Genomic DNA, 19,606 nt, shown 5'->3' on the forward strand with positions numbered 1-19,606 from the left:
CCTTTGTCAGAAACATAGATTAACACAATACGGTAACTAATAAAAATATTTGTTACCTTGGAAAAGATTCAATTTTTTAGTGCACAAACACGAATTCCTGGTACGTACACGTACCACGGTTTCGTACATACAGTATATATATATATATATATATATATATATATATATATATATATATATATATATATATATATATATATATATATATATATATATATATATATATATATATATATATATATATATATATATATATATTTATATATAGGGCTGATATATTTTATTAGATGCCCATAGATTCTGTTAATTTTATTTTTTTTCTCTTTTCTTTTTAACATTCCGGCTTATATATTTTATTAGATGCCGAGAGAAAAAATGATTTAAATGTTTTTTTAAAATGTATTTTTAACCATGCAAAGTTCAAAAATGTCCTCATTTACATATTACTAGCGTACTAACAGCTTTTCTTACAAACTCAATTTCCAAACATTTTACTCCTTTAGCGAATGAGGTGGCCACTTCAAACGGCTTTAAACTGAATTAAATAAGGAGTTTTGTCTGGACATGGCGAAACGTTCTGTTTTAGCTTCCTGCTGTACCGTAACCTACGCCAAACAAGGATGTTCACGGCGATAAATATCATCACCGTGATGCCTAATCTTGCTAGTAGTATGGGGTGAAGAATTTCCTTATAAGTCGGTGACAGGTGGTCCATCTCGGTCAATTTCATCAACCGCTTGGCAACTTGTTGATTGTACGGGAGAGGTAGTGCTGGCATTGTAGATGTCCACGTGAAGTTCGCGAAGTAGGCTCGTTCTCTGATGAGTGTCCTTAGACCAGTCACCATGGAATTAGGGGAAGTCCCGATACAACCATCTGCTGCAACAAAGATGTGGGCGAATGACGTGGATCCGTCAGGGCATGATACATTGAAGCCGTCCTTGTCGTATCGTATCCACGAGCCATTGTTCAGTCTGCAATTGAACTCATTATTGTCAAAGGGATAAAGCTTATCCAGACAATTTTCACTTGTATGGGAGGGAGCACCTTCTAACACTATACCTAACTCGCATGAATCCATTAAGTTTTTATGGAATTCAAATGAGTCAGCTGTACATATTTCTCTATCCATTGCGTCTGAACAGTTAGTTAATTGATTTAAGTCTTTAATGACCGTATATGTTTCCTTGTCTGGGGAAATCAATACGTATCCTGTCAAACTGGATATTACTGGATTTGAGTGATTCGTCATGAAAGTCGGAAATGGTGATATCCTGTAAGATTGCCAGGCATCAGAAGAATCAAAGGGAATCGTAATCCTAATCTTGTTATTATCAACGCTTACTGTAATTAGGCTGTAATAAAATTCTAACCTACGTTCGCCTAACAAAGGACCATAGCCTAGTTTATCCCTTCCGTTCTCCAGAATTAACTTTAAGTAATTTATAGGCAACAAATGGGGCGACAGTACACCTTTAGTAGCTAACGTGATAGCTTCTACATAATCCTTGGATTTCTCAATGAAATGTGCAATTCTGTTATGTATGTGATCTATCTTTGAATCATAATACGTTAACGTTGCCAACAAATCCTGTACTTCCATAATCTGAATGATATTATTTGAATGTTCATTTACTAAATCCATAATTTTATTGATTGAAGCTAACTGATTCCTTAGTTCTGACATAATCAATTCATCTTCCTGAGTCAAGAACTCAATTTTCTTATTTTGATTACTAATCTTAAGACGATTGGAAATTCCTAAACCTAAACTTGCAATTGACCCAAAGATGTTTAATGCAGCATAAATAAACGGATTTCGTCTTTCTTTATGTTCGTGTCCTACAGTCCACATCAAAAGGTCATAAGCCAAAGATCCTGTCTCGTAAGTCTTATTTTTCAAGTCATCAGATAGCATCTCTGCAACTTTTAATGTTGATCCAAGCAAACTCTCTGTAGTCAAATGAAAATGTCTTCTATGCAACTCATCCAATGATGCAGAAAACCTTGAAATGGCAGTTCTTAAGCTAGTGACATCATTCTCTTGAAGAAAAATTGCTTGCATATTCACTTCTACAACTACGTTGCTCGATGTAATAAAAAGGTCGTCTTGTCTTTCAACTATAGTGCCATATTTAAAATTTATACTTTTAGTTTTAGAGCTCATCCCACACGAGAAAAATGTCTGAGCAAACAATATCACTCCCAACAACAAAAAATTCATCTTGGAAACCTGTAACGGGAAAAATATATGTAATTACTCCTGTATTAAGAAGAGAACTTTTAATCACATAAAATAAAAAAAATTTTCCCTCACTTCTTTCCCTCTCTTTTCTTTTCTTTTCTTTTTTTTTTTTTTTTTTTTAATTTCTTATGTGAGCCAATGGTACTATTCTCTCATCCGTGGGTTGGGATACGTTTTGAACTCTAAACCTATTGGCCGTTGATGTTTCCAAAATGTTAAATGGGCCTTCAAACTTAGGTGTTAGTTTATAATTGAGTCCTTTACGCACATTGATTTGTGTATAAACGTTATCACCCACGGTATATGTTTTAGTTGGCTTCGGTATTTTATCATGATTCCTTTTCATTATGATTTGTGATTCTTCTAAATTCTTTCGAAGGATATATCGACTTATACTTGCATTTATACATTCTTTTAAAGGATTTGATAGATTAGTTGTAGGCGTTAATACATGGAAAGGCGTTCTAACTGGGGTACCGTACAATGCTTCATGCGGTGACATTTTAATTGATATATGATATGAATGATTCAGAGTACTCAGTGCCGCCGGTATTGCAATATCCCAGTTGGGGTCTGATCCCCCTAGTGTTACTCTTAATATATTTAAAATCTTCCTATTTGCTCTTTCCACTAGCCCATTCGACTCTGGGTGATATATCATGGTATTTATTTTCTTTATGCTAAGGAATTCACACAATGAGGTAAGAAAGTGATTATTAAATTCACCACCCGAGTCTGAGATTATCATGTGTGGAATTCCATGTTTACAAATGTAACACTCGTAAAACTTCCTAGCGCATTCAATCGCAGTTTTAGTTTTAAGCGCTATTAGTTCTGTATATCGAGTTAAAGCATCTATAATTAATAAGAGGTGCTTATTTCCTCTGTCTGACTCGTAAAATCCTGTTAACAAATCTAAATGTATTCTTTCAAAGGGTTGATTGGGCACGGGATAAGCCCCTAGGCTGACAGGTGTTTTCGTATGCCCTTTGTTTTCCTGACATGTGCGACAATTAGCTATGTGTCTTTTTATATCTGTAAGCATCGTATGCCAATAAAACAATGATTTGGCTTTCTGTGACATTAATGAGAACCCCGGGTGTCCATGTAATGGATTTGAATGCAACCAATTCAGGACAGTGGAAATAAGTGAGATTGGTACTACTACCTGGTCGTTAGTTACATGTGGTGTATTGCGGGTTTTCCTTGTCACAGTCCTACACAGAATATTATCTTTGATTATATAATTCTGCTGTTTATACTTTATATATCCCTTTTCCTTATGATTGCCTTTCAAAGCATTTATAATTGTTTCTATTTTCTGATCTTTTCTTTGCTCAGTCTGTAACAATTCAGCTCTCCAGCCTAAATCTTCTTGTTCAGATATCGTTTTAACAATAGGCATGGATGTTGATATATCTATTAATTCAGCTAAAGGCTCCGTACAAGATGGCACGGGGTTGTGTGATAATGCATCCGCAATGATATTTGCTTTCCCAGGTAAATACCCGATTCTTGCGCCAAAATCTTGAATGATCAAATGCCACCGGCTTCGTTTAGGGCTGTGGTTGAAGCCTTTAAAGAACTCGGTTAGTGGATTATGGTCAGCAAGAACCTTAACGGGATAACCGTAAATTATGAACTTAAAATGCACTAGTGAATTAACAATAGTTAGCCCTTCCTTGTCTATTACTGCATACTTACTTTCGGAAGTTCTCAATTTTCGAGAATAGAGAGCTATCGGGAAAAATTGTTTATCATATTGTTGAAGCAATACCCCTCCTACTCCTAAGTCTGAGGCGTCTGTTGCAATGAAGAATTCCTTACCGAAGTCAGGAAATTTTAAGATAGGAGAACTACACAGTTCATCTTTCAAGGTATTAAACGCCTGTTGATGTTGCTCAGACCATATGAAATCTACGCCCTTCTTCGTAAGATCATTTAAAGGAGCGGCTATTATTTAATAGTTGCGTATAAAACGCCTGTAATATCCACTACAACCCAGAAATTGCTGTATTCCCTTGACATTAGTAGGTATGGGAAAATTACGTATAGCCGACACCTTATCATGGACTACTTTAAGACCTTGGCTTGACACCATGAAACCCAAATATATTAATTCTGTTTTGAAAAATTCACACTTACTAATCTTTACCCTTAAGTTATGTTGTCTTAATCTCTGTAGTACTAGTTCTAACTTACGTAGATGTTCTTCTAAGGTGTTGGAAAAGATTACAAGATCATCCATATAGGCATGCAATATATCCCCTAACAAGTCTCCAAACACTATGTTAATCATTCTTGTAAATGTTATAGGAGCACAACGTAAACCAAAAGGCATCCGTAAAAATTTATAATGTCCCCTGGTTGTGCTGAAGGCTGTGTATGGGATACTATCTTCTTCTAATGATATCTGGTGAAAGCCTTTAAGTAAGTCCAAACTGGTAAAATATTTATTCTGACCTAACAAAGACAAAATATCGTCAGTACATGGCACTGGGAATCGATCAGGGATCGTCTCCTCGTTTAGACGACGGAAGTCGACGCAGATACGCCATGTTCGATCTTTTTTCTGTACAACTATTAAAGGAAAATTATAAGGGCTGTTTGATTTCCTAATGACTCCTTCTTCCAGCATTTTACCTACTTCATCATTTATTTCATTCTGGAATTTCATAGGGAGTCTGTACGAGAGTACATAGATAATTTTCTGCTTGTCCTTTAACCTTATTTGATGCTCGATCACATCTGTTTTTCCTAAGGATCCATCCGTAGTGGAAAAAACATCATGATATTTAGTTAAAAGTCCAAAAATTTTCTGCTGAATTTCTTCATCTTGAATGTCTTTATTGATTTTATTTTTAATAGATCGCAAAAGGGATTCATTCGCAACTGATTGAGAGTGATTGATTTCAGCAACGGTAAGAATACGATGTTTATAAACTTCTACATCCAAGATATGTTGATTTTTGTGAATTACTAAAGTGTTATTTAAATGATTACAGACTTCAATATTACATTGTTGATGTGAGCCTACTGTATAAATAGCTTGTGTGACAGACAATCCGTTAGTTTTCAAAGTGTCGGAAAGGATTAATATTTCAGATCCCGGTAATGTTTTCTTTATTTGCACTATTAAATTCGAAGGTACGTTTGGCTCGATAGATTGTGTGCAAGATGATATTACGGGTGAACGAGAATTCTGCTGGGTCGCATATATTATTTCTTTATTAGTGAGACAAGTTATTGGTTCTTCAACGTACGTTACGGTTACATTTGTCGTCTCCTTTTTATCCAAAACTGATTTTAAGGTATTAGAAGACTTATAGAATTTCCCTTTGATATACACGCCGTGCTTGGCAGGGGCTAAGATAATGTTTTGATTTCCCATAGATGGGTATCCTATAATTACAGCTGGGTACTTATCAATGTTTTGTACAACAACAAATGTATCGGCAAACGTGCGTTTACCGACTTTGAATTGAACATGAGTTATGCCTATGACATTTAATTCATTATTTCCTATACCCGAGAGTCTAACTTCGGATTTTTCAATCGGAAAGTTCGAAAACAACAAATGTAGTGTCTTCAAATCCATATTACGTGGACTACCAGAGTAAAAAAATAACGTAAAGGATTTGTGTTCTAAATTTACAGCATATAAGGTTGGTCGTAACTCATTTTGGCTTATTATCGTATGAATTCGTTGCAAATCTACGGGAGCATGCACTGTTTTACTTAATTCGGCCGTGTGTTTCATAGGAAAATCTATTGTCTCACAATTATCTGATAAAACATTAAATTGATTATTCAATACTATTGATGTTGACATGAATGACCTTGACCCAACATCACTCTCTTCCCCTCTGGAGTTAACTATATGGTATTTGCTTTGCTCTGCACATTCTGAAAATTAGTCTGACCTTGCGAGGTCTGGTTTGACGACCCATGCTCAGCGATATTCGAAGAAGTGTTTGTTTGCTTTGGACTCTGAACTGCATTGACATTTGGTTGTTTCTTCTTATTGTTAAAATGAGGATTTTTCTTTTTATTTCCATATGGAACTGACTGTGGAATTGACTGTGTATTTCTGGGATTCTGCTGTGTCTTACGCGAGTAACATTGATTATATGAATGTGTCGAACTATTATGAATTGAGCAGAATTTCGTTCTGCAGTCCGCGCTTAAGTGACCTTGACGTTTGCAATTATAACACGTCATTCCCGCTACTTGACTATTAACTACGTTCACTGTTTGTGGCTTTGTTTCATTCTTTGCAAAAACTTGAGTTAACACGGGATCGAGATCTGGACACTTAGACATGTGTTTTTTTATCTGTTTATATACATCCAATTCCGTACTTGCAGGCGTTAACTTTTTATCAAAACACCGCACTAAAGCTTCAGGCAACATAAGTGTCATGCAAGTTAAATACATTAATCGTAAAAAATCTTTCACGGAGATGTTATCTCTAGTAACCCAAGTGGAATTACCTAAAATGTCCTGATATTCATTAAGCCTATCAGCTATGAGAGCTGCTCTCTCAATAACATTAAGCCGATTCATAGTGGCTTGATTAAGGGTATTTCTTAACGTTAATACTACATCCAAGGCTTCTTCACCCCCATAGACCGCGCGTAACCTAACTTTGAAATCATCCCAGGTAACTGCTTCTTTAAATGAAACACCTCTTAAATACGCACTCGCATCCCCCTTAGAAAAATCTATAAAATTTTTAGCTTCTTGTAATTGTACAAAAGGGTCTATGATTTGTTTGGCATTTAAATGGGCATCAACGGATGAAATCCATGACTCCACATTTTGTGGCAAGAACCCATTGACTCGACCCTGAAAAGGAAGGATTGCTGACCTGGCATTTACAAGCGTCACAATTGGAGGAGGATTAGTCTGGCCTACGCCACTAGGTCCAGGGGTGGGGCTCACAGGGAGAGTCATGACTGCTGTATTTCTTTTCCTATCTCTTCGACCCCTTGCAATTCTATCAAAATATCTATATGAATACAGACGTCCACTGCGTAAACGCATATGTATAATAAAATTCCCCAAACAATGTTACTAATCCCAAGACATTTCCCGAGAATTTCTGAAAGAAAACCGAACACAAAGATATTTCCTGTAAATTTCTGAAAGAAAAAGGAATTAGCACAAAGAGAGAAAAAATTCTAGATGAGAATTCGGAGTTGAACACAGTTTCCTTTAATGAAAGGAAAATAAAAGATTAGCAAACCACTCACCCCAGTAATAATCGACTAACGACTCGTGATAACCACACTTCACTGCCCAAACTGGAATGAATTTAAAAATTTATACTTAGCTTATATATGGTTCTGTGTGATGTCGTCACATCCTCTCTCTCTCTCTTGATGTTTTGTTAGCGATGTATCGTTCGAGTTTCCGTTGAAAGTAGTGCTTCCTGGAGATGTTTTGTAAGCGTTGAACGTCAGTCCTTGGGTTTCCTAGGATGTTGATTGAAGATCCAGTTCATCAGTTTGTATGTATAACATTCATTAAATGTTATAGATTTCGATGGACTATGTTACTTAGTCAAAATTGTAGATACATTAACGTTGAGTTCTTGAAGATCTTTCTCTGGTTTTTACAGCTTTATTTTGATGTCTTGAAGATCTTCCTCTAATTCTTAGAGTTTATTATTATAATTACTTGAAGATCTTTCTCTGATTCGTAGAATCCCACCGCAGCCACCATTTATTAGTGTGCTACTTTTATAAGCACACATTGAGTATGTGTTGTTTAAGATGTCAAGTCTGGATAACGAAGTTCATCTTATTAGCTTTAAAAAGTATTGATTCTCTAAAAACAACAGAGTTAAACATCTCCATCATAGGAGTGGAGCTGGTTTGGTCGGATGACAAATTCAGGTGAAGTATAGATATGAACTTATTAAATTATCGATATCACAGATATCGTATGCTTAGTTGTCGTAGCATTTAAACACAATATGGAAACTGTTACATTCTTTCTCGGAAGACACCTGCATCCGGTGACGACACAATCTTTCACACACTAATGCATTGGTGTTGACGTTTCAGAAAAATGTTACATTGCCGAGGCTGCATAGTGCATCCTGTTTATGATTTTACATGACTACAGCAAATCTCACGCTAGCATCTTCATCCAAAATGACATATTACGTCATGTGTTTTAAACATGCAATAACAAACTATTTCATTTATTACATTAATATATATATATATATATATATATATATATATATATATATATATATATATATATATATATATATATATATATATATATGTATATATATATATTCATATACTGTATATACATATATACATAAATGTGTATTTATATATCTATATATGGATAAAAACACAGAAATATAAAGAAAATATTAATTGAATCCTGAATAGGTTCATCTATAATTTCATCAAAAGAATTTGTTTATTGCGAGAGAACAAAGAATTTACAAAATGTATGGTACGATTATACACACATATATATATATATATATATATATATATATATATATATATATATATATATATATATATATATATGTATACATGTATATATATATATATATATATATATATATATATATATATATACATATATATATATATATATATATATATATATATATATATATATATATATATATATGTATACATGTATATATATATATATATATATATATATATATATATATATACATATATATATATATATATATATATATATATATATATATATATATATATATATGTATATATATATATATATATATATATATATATATATATATACATATATATATATATATGTATATATATATATATATATATATATATATATATATATATATATATATATATATATATATATATATATATATATATACAGTATTGGCAAATTACATAACTTCCTGAGTTCCAAACTCCCCCGCTTAATTTTACATAAATATGTTATACCTGAAAATTGGTACCCGTCGTCTGAGAAATTATGCAACTCCTAGACGGCAATATATAAATGTCTCTTACATACACTCTAAACAAAAATGGGTAATTACTTTACTTGAACTATTCAAAACAACCTCTTACCTCGATTCTTAGTCAGGGATACGAGCAAGGTCTATTAAGATATAATGGTGATCGAAAAAATGCATACGTTACAAAAATAAATATACTCCATAAAACGTTACAGCACTAATGCAACAAGGATTATCACCAAAATTAAATTACTCGAAATATTGAATATGAACAAAAACTTAGAATAAAGCAAATAAAATTGATTACACTCTGAAAATTATATAATCACTTGTTTCACAGGAAATCAAACTTTACACAAATATTTAATCTCGATAATTAATGAAAATATTTACCACTTTGACACTCTAATGAGTAAATACTAAATGAAATTTACATAATTGTAGCTGATACTCTTACGTGTTTTAGCTCACATGAGGTTTCCGAACAGATTAGCAGAATAAGTACACTTCATTGTTTTAACCCAAACTCACAAGGACAGTTACAGAAATTTATATGATACCAGTACTTAGATAAACACAATACATTTGATATCATATTCAATGGATTTATCACATTTGAACACACTACACATGATATATGTTGGATAAGAATTTAATCACTTTTGAGAGGGCACACTCTCGGAGCAGTTGAGAGGACAGAGGAAGTAGGCTCTTACAAAGGGATACAGTGGATCTCTTCTGCTGCTTACGATTTCCTCGGAGCACATACATATTGACTTAAAACTTTTAGATAATTATAAATAGATTATTCTCGTGGCTTGGGGGCAAGATGTAAGGTTGCCAATTAAGTCTAACAAATAGGGGAACAAACCTTGCTGACGAGGTAACTCTTTCTCAGGTAACTCCGCCCACCTACTCCTCGAAACATTAAAAAAAAAATAAAATGAACTCTGGGCTTTTCAAGAATATTCTAAACATGTGGAAATATAAACATGATGTAATACCTCGTGAACATGGCGTAAGCCCTCATGTTCATACCTCGTATGTATCGTATAGCATACCTAATTGAGATTACAGTAACATAAGACTTTGTGACAAGATAGGGGAAATAAAATGTTAATTCTTGAAAATAACGTAAATTTACATATACTGACTTGAAAGAAAAATACAATTAAATTAACAACGAAAGTGTTACGTAATTTACATACAATTACGTAAACCTACATTAGAGGAACTCACCGTACACGCTGGCTATACACCTCTTTAATACAAAAATAAAATATATGAATAAAATATTTACTCTGCACTCTACTCTACACGTAAGATAGCTCCCCCTAAAAAAGATTATTTATCATTGTACTGAATTCAGTGATTTAGCACGAGATAAATAATCTGCTACAACGTTATCTTTACCTGATATATGCTTGACATTGATACAATACGGTTACAAAAATAATGACCACCTAGTTAACCTTTCATTATTATTCTTCATCTTATTAACCAATGTTAAAGGATTGTGATCTGAGTACGATGTAATCTCTTTCTTCTGTGGTCTGTTCATTTCAAATTTTTTTATCGCTGTGATTAGCAGTAGCAGTTCCTTTTCAACTGTCCAGTAGGCTCCTTGCTGATTCTTCAGCTATGATGACAAAAAAGCAAAGAAAGTGGAGAACTCCATCATTGTCGTTTTGTAATAGGACAGCTCCAGTCCCGTTATCCGACACAACCAATTGTTTAAGGAATTTTCTGTTGAAAACCGGTACTTGCAGTATAAGTTTCAAAGTTAATATGGACTTCCTTTCACTTTTCCTTTATTTTTGGTATTTCGATAATGTAGGTCTGGTCACAAATCTTGGAACTCATTGGAAAATGGGAACCTCCTTCTTGGTGAGTAAACCAACACGTGCCGTCCTACCGCAAACTGTCTGTTCGTAGTCTACATACCAAACCTTTTCTTCGTTTTTCCTTGGCTTGTTTTCACGCCTTCTAGGGAAAATTTCCTTATCTCGCCAATCCTTTTCCTAAAATCATTGACATTTTCTCCATCCGTTTCCTCTCGATCTTTCCATTTACTGCCAACATTTTAATCGGTCCTTTGCTGAAAGGTTTCTTCATACCTCAGCCATCTGAAAAACGTGACATGCATGGCAAAACTGGCTCACGTCCTTATGCATGCCAGGCTGGAAGAGTGTTTCTTAATCTTCTCTATCATCTTCCTTATTCCTATGTGTCTCATCTCATGCGCTACAGTGATCACCTGTCTTCTCAAAGGTGCAGGAATTAAGATCTGACGGTATATCTCACATTCGCTATTCCCAGGTATAGCAGCAGGTCTATGCTTAATCATAAGCAACCCATCTTTAAGATGATAACGGGTGGGAGACAGCTGTACCTCCGTCTCATCCACCACACGCTACAATAACTCTGTTAATGTCGCATCCTTCCATTGCAATCCTATCAGCCTTTTTCTACTCACTTGTCTTACTTCGAACACTGAGTTTTCTATTCCTTCTAGGTCCATTGATTCTTTGACTTTTTGTCTACTCGTCTGTCGTTCCTCTTCTCTCAGGATCTCTCGGGATTTTTCATCTTGGGTGCCATCATGGGAATCCTCTTCTTGTAAAAATAAATCCTCCAAGTTCATTGCTCCTTCGGTTTCTCTTTCTTCTTTTGCACCCATAACTAGGAAACAGATATGGGAAGTCCTTTTCAAGTTCAGTCGTAGGACCATACTTCAATGGTTTCTCCGTTACAATGGGACAAGGCACAAACAGCACTCCACCAATCTCATTACCTAGCAGGACATCTACTCCTTCGATAGCCAATGAATCCTTTACCGCAAAATCAACTCGCATGACATTTTCAAACCGCAAATATGGGTAATATCTTGACAGGGGTTCACTCACTCCCTTTTATTGCTGCTAACATATCTTCATAAATATATGGTTTAAAGACATCCAGGCTGTTTGGCTTTGTCCTGTTCGCCGTGTAAACGTTAGCTGGCTTATTTTCCTCAGTGTTCTTTCCCGTTTGATTCTTCGTCTTCTCATTCTGCGAAGTTTAATTATCTTTAGTTACTTGGGCGACTGCTTTACGGTTGGTTAAAACAACATTCCTTAATAATATGGCCTTTCTTGCCAAACTTAAAGCAGACAGTATTAACCTTCAGCACGTCTTTCACAATACCTGAAAGAGGATGATTCGACTATTGTTGCCGTGGTATTATCGTATTCTGCTTTGGAACAGTACCAGTGCTACTTACGCTGTAACTATTCAACTTCTTTACATAGTAGATATTGAACTCGTTTCCATGGTTCAGCAAATACTTAACACTTGGTCAGAACGACTGTTGAAGCTTCATACATGAGGAAGGTTTACGACTGATGATATTATAATCTTCACTCAGCAAAGCTGCTTTATCAAATTTTTTTACCTCTCTCTATCTCTTTCTCTCAAGTATGTTCGAATATATTCAGGAATTCCTTGTAAATATTGTTCTAGTACTATCACTTCTTCTAATTCAGCCATCTCCCTCACATTAGCAGCCTCCATCCTTCTATTACAACATAGTCGTACCTTATAAACGTAATACAGGAAAATCATTTCCTCATCCTTCCGCAAACTTCAGAATCTTTCATTATAATATTCAGTGGTTATCTGATACACTCTTAACACACTCCTTTTTATTTCTTGATGCTCCTTCCTTTGGTCCTGCGGCAAGGCAAGATAAGCACTGCATCCTATCCCAATACGGACACTCTGCAATAACATGGACCATTTATCTTCCGGCCATTCCATTGTCAATGCAACCATTTCAAAATGATCAAAGAATTCATCGGGAGCTTCTGTGAATTTCGAAATTAACCTCTGGGCTTTCATCCCATTGAACACGGGATCGTTCATAGCAGGGATCATCTCCGTCTGTGTTGCCGACCTTGCACGAGCATTCAACAGCTCGAACTTCCCTTGCATGTCATGCAATTTCTCTTACCTCTTCCTTATCTTTTTCTTGTTGTTCTCTCTCTTCTCTCTTTCTTTTTGTATTACTTTCATTTCCCTCACATGTCTTGCGATCTCTCTGGCTTTTTCTCTTTCTTTTTCTTCTGGTTCTCTCTCTCCTGCCATCATCTTCAACTTAAGCAAATTCTCTTCTTCTGCAATTCGTTGAATCTCAGTCTCTACATTCCTTTCTGCTTTCACACCTTCAGTTTGTGGGTTAACTGGTCTTTGCTTTGATATAAATTCTACTTCAGCTTCCTCCAACAGTTCACGAGCTGCTATATCTTCTTCTGACAACTTTCCCGAGTTTATCAAAGCTTCTAAATCTAGACAATTGATTTGGGCTTTAGTCATTCCACTTGTCATATGGTCTCACATGCCATTAAAATAGAGAGCCACTGAGCTTTAGTTACATTAGCTTCTGAAAAATCCTGAACATTTGGATTTTTAAAAAATTCCTAGATATTAAACCGTACCATCTGGTACTTTACACAACTTGTGTATATATATATATATATATATACACCAAGGCACTTCCCCTAATTTTGGGGGGTAGCCGACATCAACAAATGAAACAAAACAAAAAGGGGACCCCTACTCTCTACGTTCCTCCAAGCCTGACAAGGGACTCAACCGAGTTCAGCTGGTACTGCTAGGGTGCCACAGCCCACCCTCCCCCGTTATCCATCACAGATGAAGCTTCATAATGCTGAATCCCCTACTGCTGCTACCTCCGCGGTCATCTAAGGCACCGGAGGAAGCAGCAGGGCCTACCGGAACTGCGTCACAATCGCTCACCATTCATTCCTATTTCTAGCACGCTCTCTTGCCTCTCTCACATCTATCCTCCTATCACCCAGAGCTTTCTTCACTCCATCCATCCACCCAAACCTTGGCCTTCCTCTTGTACTTCTCCCATCAACTCTTGCATTCATCACATTTTTTAGCAGACAGCCATTTTCCATTCTCTCAACATGGCCAAACCACCTCAACAAATTCATCTCCACTCTAGCTGCTAACTCATTTCTTACACCCGTTCTCACCCTCACCCCTTCGTTCCTAACCCTATCTACTCGAGATACACCAGCCATACTCCTTAGACACTTCATCTCAAACACATTCAATTTCTGTCTCTCCGTCACTTTCATTCCCCACAACTCCGATCCATACATCACAGTTGGTACAATCACTTTCTCATATAGAACTCTCTTTACATTAATGCCCAACCCTCTATTTTTTACTACTCCCTTAACTGACCCCAACACTTTGCAACCTTCTTTCACTCTCTGACGTACATCTGCTTCCACTCCACCATTTGCTGCAACAACAGACCCCAAGTACTTAAACTGATCCACCTCCTCAAGTAACTCTCCATTCAACATGACATTCAACCTTGCACCACCTTCCCTTCTTGTACATCTCATAACCTTACTCTTACCCACATTAACTCTCAACTTCCTTCTCTCACACACCCTTTCAAATTCTGTCACTAGTCGGTCAAGCTTCTCTTCTGTGTCTGCAACCAGTACAGTATCATCAGCAAACAACAACTGATTTACCTCCCATTCATGGTCATTCTCGTCTACCAGTTTTAATCCTCGTCCAAGCACTCGAGCATTCACCTTTCTCACCACTCCATCAACATACAAGTCAAACAACCACGGCGACATCACACATCCCTGTCTCAGCCCCACTCTCACCAGAAACCAATCACTCACTTCATTTCCTTTTCTAACACATGCTTTACTCCCTTTGTAGAAACTTTTCACTGCTTGCAACAACCTTCCACCAACTCCATATAACCTCATCACATTCCACATTGCTTCCCTATCAACTCTATCATACGCTTTCTCCAAATCCTTAAACGCAACATACACCTCCTTACCTTTTGCTAAATATTTCTCGCATATCTGCCTAACTGTAAAAATCTGATTCATACAACCCCTACCTCTTCTAAAACCACCCTGTACTTCTAAGATTGCATTCTCTGTTTTATCCTTAATCCTATTAATCATTACTCTACCATGCGCTTTTCCAACTACACTCAACAAACTAATACCTCTTAAATTACAACACACATGCACATCTCCCTTACCCTTATATAGTGGTACAATACATACACAACCCCAATCTACTGGTACCATTGACAACACAAAACACATATTAAACAATCTCACCAACCATTCAAGTACAGTCACAACCTCTTCCTTCAACATCTCAGCTCTCACACCATCCATACCAGATGCTTTTCCTACTCTCGTTCCATCTAGTGCTCTCTTCACTTCCTCTATTGTAATCTCTCTCTCATTCTCATCTCCCATCACCGGCACCTCAACACCTGCAACAGCAATTATATCTGCCTCCCTATTATCCTCAACATTCAGTAAACTTTCAAAATACAACTTTCAAAATAAACTTATACCTCTCCAAAAGAATATATCCTAATAATGCACAGAACCCTTTCAACACTATATTGTTCAATCCTTTAATAAAAACACAGCCCCATTATCACCAATACTCAAAACAGACTTGCTCTTGCTCGATCCTAAGGGTCTGGGCCTTAAAACTATATTATTATGGCTGGTACATTAATTCACCTCCCGAGTTCCAAACTCACCTGTTTATTTTTACATAATTCAGTTATAACTGAAAATTAGTACCCAACCTCTGAGAAGACACAACTCCCAAAAGGCAATATATAAAAACACTGAATATCCAAAGGTCTCTTGCTTACACTCAAATCAAACCTGAAAAATTATTTTACTTGATCTATTCAAAACAATCTCTTACTTCGATTCTTAGTCTGGGATACGAGCAAGGTCTATTAGGATATAAGGGCGATAGAAAAAATACACACTTTACAAAACATAGATATATTCCATAAAAAGTTATAACACTAATGCAACAAGGACTATCACCAAAATTGTATTACTCAAACTATTAAATCTGAACAAGAACCTTTGACTAAAATAAGAAAATTTTACACTCGAAATTATATAATCCCTTTTTTTCACTGGAAATTAAATTTTATACTAATAATTACTCTTGATAATTAATGAATATAGTTAACACTTTGACAATCTAATGAGTAAATACTAAATAAAATTTACATAATTGTAACTGATACACTTGCATGTTTTAGCACACACAAGGTTTCCGAACAGATTAGCAGAATAAGTACATTTCACTGTTTTAACCTAAACTCACAGGGCCAGTTACAAAAATTTATATAAGACCAGAACTTAAGGTAACACAATACATTTGAAATCATTTTCTATGGATTTATAATGTTTGAACACACTATACACAATATATGTCGGCTTAGGGGCAAGGTCTTACAGCGTAGGGATACCAACTAGTCTATCGAACAGGGGAAAAAACCTCGCACGCGACGTAACTCTCTCTAGCTAACTCGGCCCACCTACTCCTCAAAACATTAAAAAAAAGATAAAACTAACTCTATGGTTTTCAAGAATATTCTAGCCACGTGGAAATATAAACATGATGTAATACTTTATGAACATTGCGTAAGCTCTCATATTCATACCTTGTATGTATTGTACAGCATACCTAATTGAATTTACATAAGACTTTGTAACAAAATACGGGAAATAAAAAGTTAATTCTGGAAAATAACATAAATTTACATATACTGACTAGAATGAAAAATACAATTAAATGAACAACGAAGGTGCTGCATAATATACATACAATTACTTCAACCTACAGTAGAGGAACTCACCTTACGAGCGGGCTATACACCTCTTTAATACAAAAATGAAATACAAGAATAGAATATTTACTGTACACTAGAGCAACTTTGTAAGATAGCTCCCCCATAAAAGACTGTTTATCCTCGGACTGAATCCACTGATTTAGCCCAAGATAAGTAATCTGCAACCACGTTATCTTTACCTGATATATGCTTTACATTGATACAATATGGTTACAAACATAACGACCACCAAGTTAACCTTTGATTATTATTCTTCATCATATCAACAAAATTTAAAGGATTGTAATCTGTTTACGCTGTAATCTCTTCATTCTGTAGTCTGTTCACGTAGACTTCAAATTTTCGTATCGCCGTGATTAGCACTAGCAGTTCCTTTTCAACTGTTGAGTAGGCTCATTGTAACTTCTTCAGCTTTGACGACAAAAAACAAACGAGGTGAAGAATTTAGTCCTTGCCTTTTTGCAATAGGACAGCTCCAGACCCGTTATCGGACGCATCTAATTGGATAAGGAATTTTCTGTTATTATCCAGTGCTTGCACTATCGGTTTCGAGGTTATTATGGCCTTCTTTTGTCTTTTCCTTTTTTCCTGGTATTTTGATAACGTAGATCTGGTCACTGATCTTCGCCAAAATCCGGAATGGTTCTTGGAACTCATTGGCTAGTGGGAACCTTCTTATCGGTGAGTAAACCAACACCTGCCGTCCTACCGCAAACTATCTGTTCATAGTCTACATACGAAATCTTTTCTTCGTTTTTCCTTAACTTGCTTTCACACCTTCTAGGGAAAATTTCCTTATCTTACCAATCCTTTCCCTCAAATCATTGACATTTTCTCCATCCGTTTACTCTCAATCTTCCCTTTGCTGCCCATATTTTAATTAGTCATTTGCTGAAGATTTCTCCCTGTACTTCAATCGGGTGTAAGGGAGCTATCTCGGTTTACTTGTTAGGATTTCCAGCCATCTGACAAATGTGACATGCATGGCAAAACTGGCTCACGTCCTTACGCAAGGCAGGCTAAAAAAAGTGTTTCTTAATCTTCTTTGTCATCTTCCTTATTCCTATGTGTCTCGCCTCATGGACTACAGCGATCACCTGTCTTCTCAAAGGTGCGAAAATTAAGATATGACGGTATAACCCCCATACACTATTCCTAATGATATCGGCGGGTATATGCTTCCTCATAAGCAACCCTTCTTTAAGATAATAACACGTGGGAGACTGCTGCACCTCCGTTTCATCCACTACATGGTACAATAACACTGTTAACGTCGCATCCTTCCATTGCAATCCTATCACCCTTTTCCTACTCTCGGGCTATCTCGGGATTTATCATCTTGTGTACCATCATGGGAATCCTCTTCTTCTGAAGACAAATCCTACAAGTTTATCACTCTTTCAGGTTCTCTTTCTTCTTTTGCAGCCACTTTCTTCTTCATATTCCTAGTCCTCACACAATTACGAAACAGATACAGGAAGTCCTTCTTGAGTTCAGTCGTAGGACTATACTTCAATGGTTTCTCCGTTACAATGAGACAAGACACAAACAGAGCTCCACTAACCTCATTACCCAGCAGGACGTCTACTCATTTGATAGTCAATGAATCCTTTACCGCCAAATCATAAGGACCTGTCACCAACTCTCATAACAGTTTTGAACGGCAAATATGGTAACCTCCTCACCTCCTATTCCTTTCAAAATGACCGAGTCTCCTTTGAGAGACTGTCCCACCAATAGGTGTACAACTTGTGTCACCACACTATGGTTACAACCTGTGTCATGCAATATCTTGACTCACTCTCACTCCCATCAATTGCTGCTAATATATCTTCATAAATATACGGTTTAGAGTCATCCACACTGTTTATGTTTGTCTGTTCGCCATGTAAACGTTAGCTGGTTTGTTTTCCTCGTCGTTCTTTCCCGTTGGATTCTTCATCTTCGCATTCTGAATTATCCTTAACTACTTGGGCGATTGCTTTGGGTTGGTTCGACCAACATTCCTTACTGATATGGCCTTTCTTGCCAAACATAAAGCAGACAGTATTAACCTTCTACACGTCTTTTACGACACCTGAAGGAGGATGATTAGACTATTATTGCTGTGGTATTATCGTATTCTGCTTTGGAACAGTACCAGTGCTACTTTACACTGTAACTATTGAACTTGTTCGCATAGTAAGTACTGAACTTGTTTCTACGGTTCGGCGAATGCCTCACACTTGGCTGAGACGATAGTTGAAATTTCATACCCGAGGAGGATTTACACCTGATGATATTATAATCTTCACTCAGCAAAGCGTCTTTATCAAGTTTCTTCCCCCCCCCCTCTCTCTCTCTCTCTCTCTCTCTCTCTCTCTCTCTCTCTCTCTCTCTCTCTCTCTCTCTCTCTCTCTCTCTCTCCCCAATGCGTTCGAATATGTTCAGAAATGCCTCGTAAATATTGTTATAGTATTATCACTTGTTCTAAATCAGCCTTCTCCCTCACATTAGCAGCCTCTATCCTTCTCTTAAAACATCATCGTACCTTATAAGAGTAATACATGAAAGACATTTCCTCCTCCTTCCACAAACTTCAGAATCTTTCATTACAATATTATGGGTCATCTGATACAATTTTAACACGCTC

The 19,606-nt window shown here is 36.2% G+C and overlaps 1 protein-coding gene across 1 annotated transcript in view; it reads right to left on the reverse strand.

Annotated features, from left to right (window-relative positions):
- LOC137618383 (uncharacterized) overlaps positions 1–13,604 on the reverse strand; it is a 17,399-nt gene extending 3,795 nt beyond the window's left edge. Inside the window, exons 1-3 of the mRNA XM_068348550.1 lie at positions 13,302–13,604; positions 12,146–12,290; positions 11,716–11,921 (exon numbers count right to left, since the gene is read on the reverse strand). Of these exons, the coding sequence (XP_068204651.1) occupies positions 11,716–11,921; positions 12,146–12,290; positions 13,302–13,604 (654 nt within the window). The remainder of the gene's footprint in view (positions 1–11,715; positions 11,922–12,145; positions 12,291–13,301) is intronic.
- Positions 13,605–19,606: the final 6,002 nt, after the last annotated feature.

The sequence above is a fragment of the Palaemon carinicauda genome, chromosome 24 (genome assembly GCF_036898095.1).
Source record: "Palaemon carinicauda isolate YSFRI2023 chromosome 24, ASM3689809v2, whole genome shotgun sequence".
NCBI lineage: Eukaryota > Metazoa > Arthropoda > Malacostraca > Decapoda > Palaemonidae > Palaemon > Palaemon carinicauda.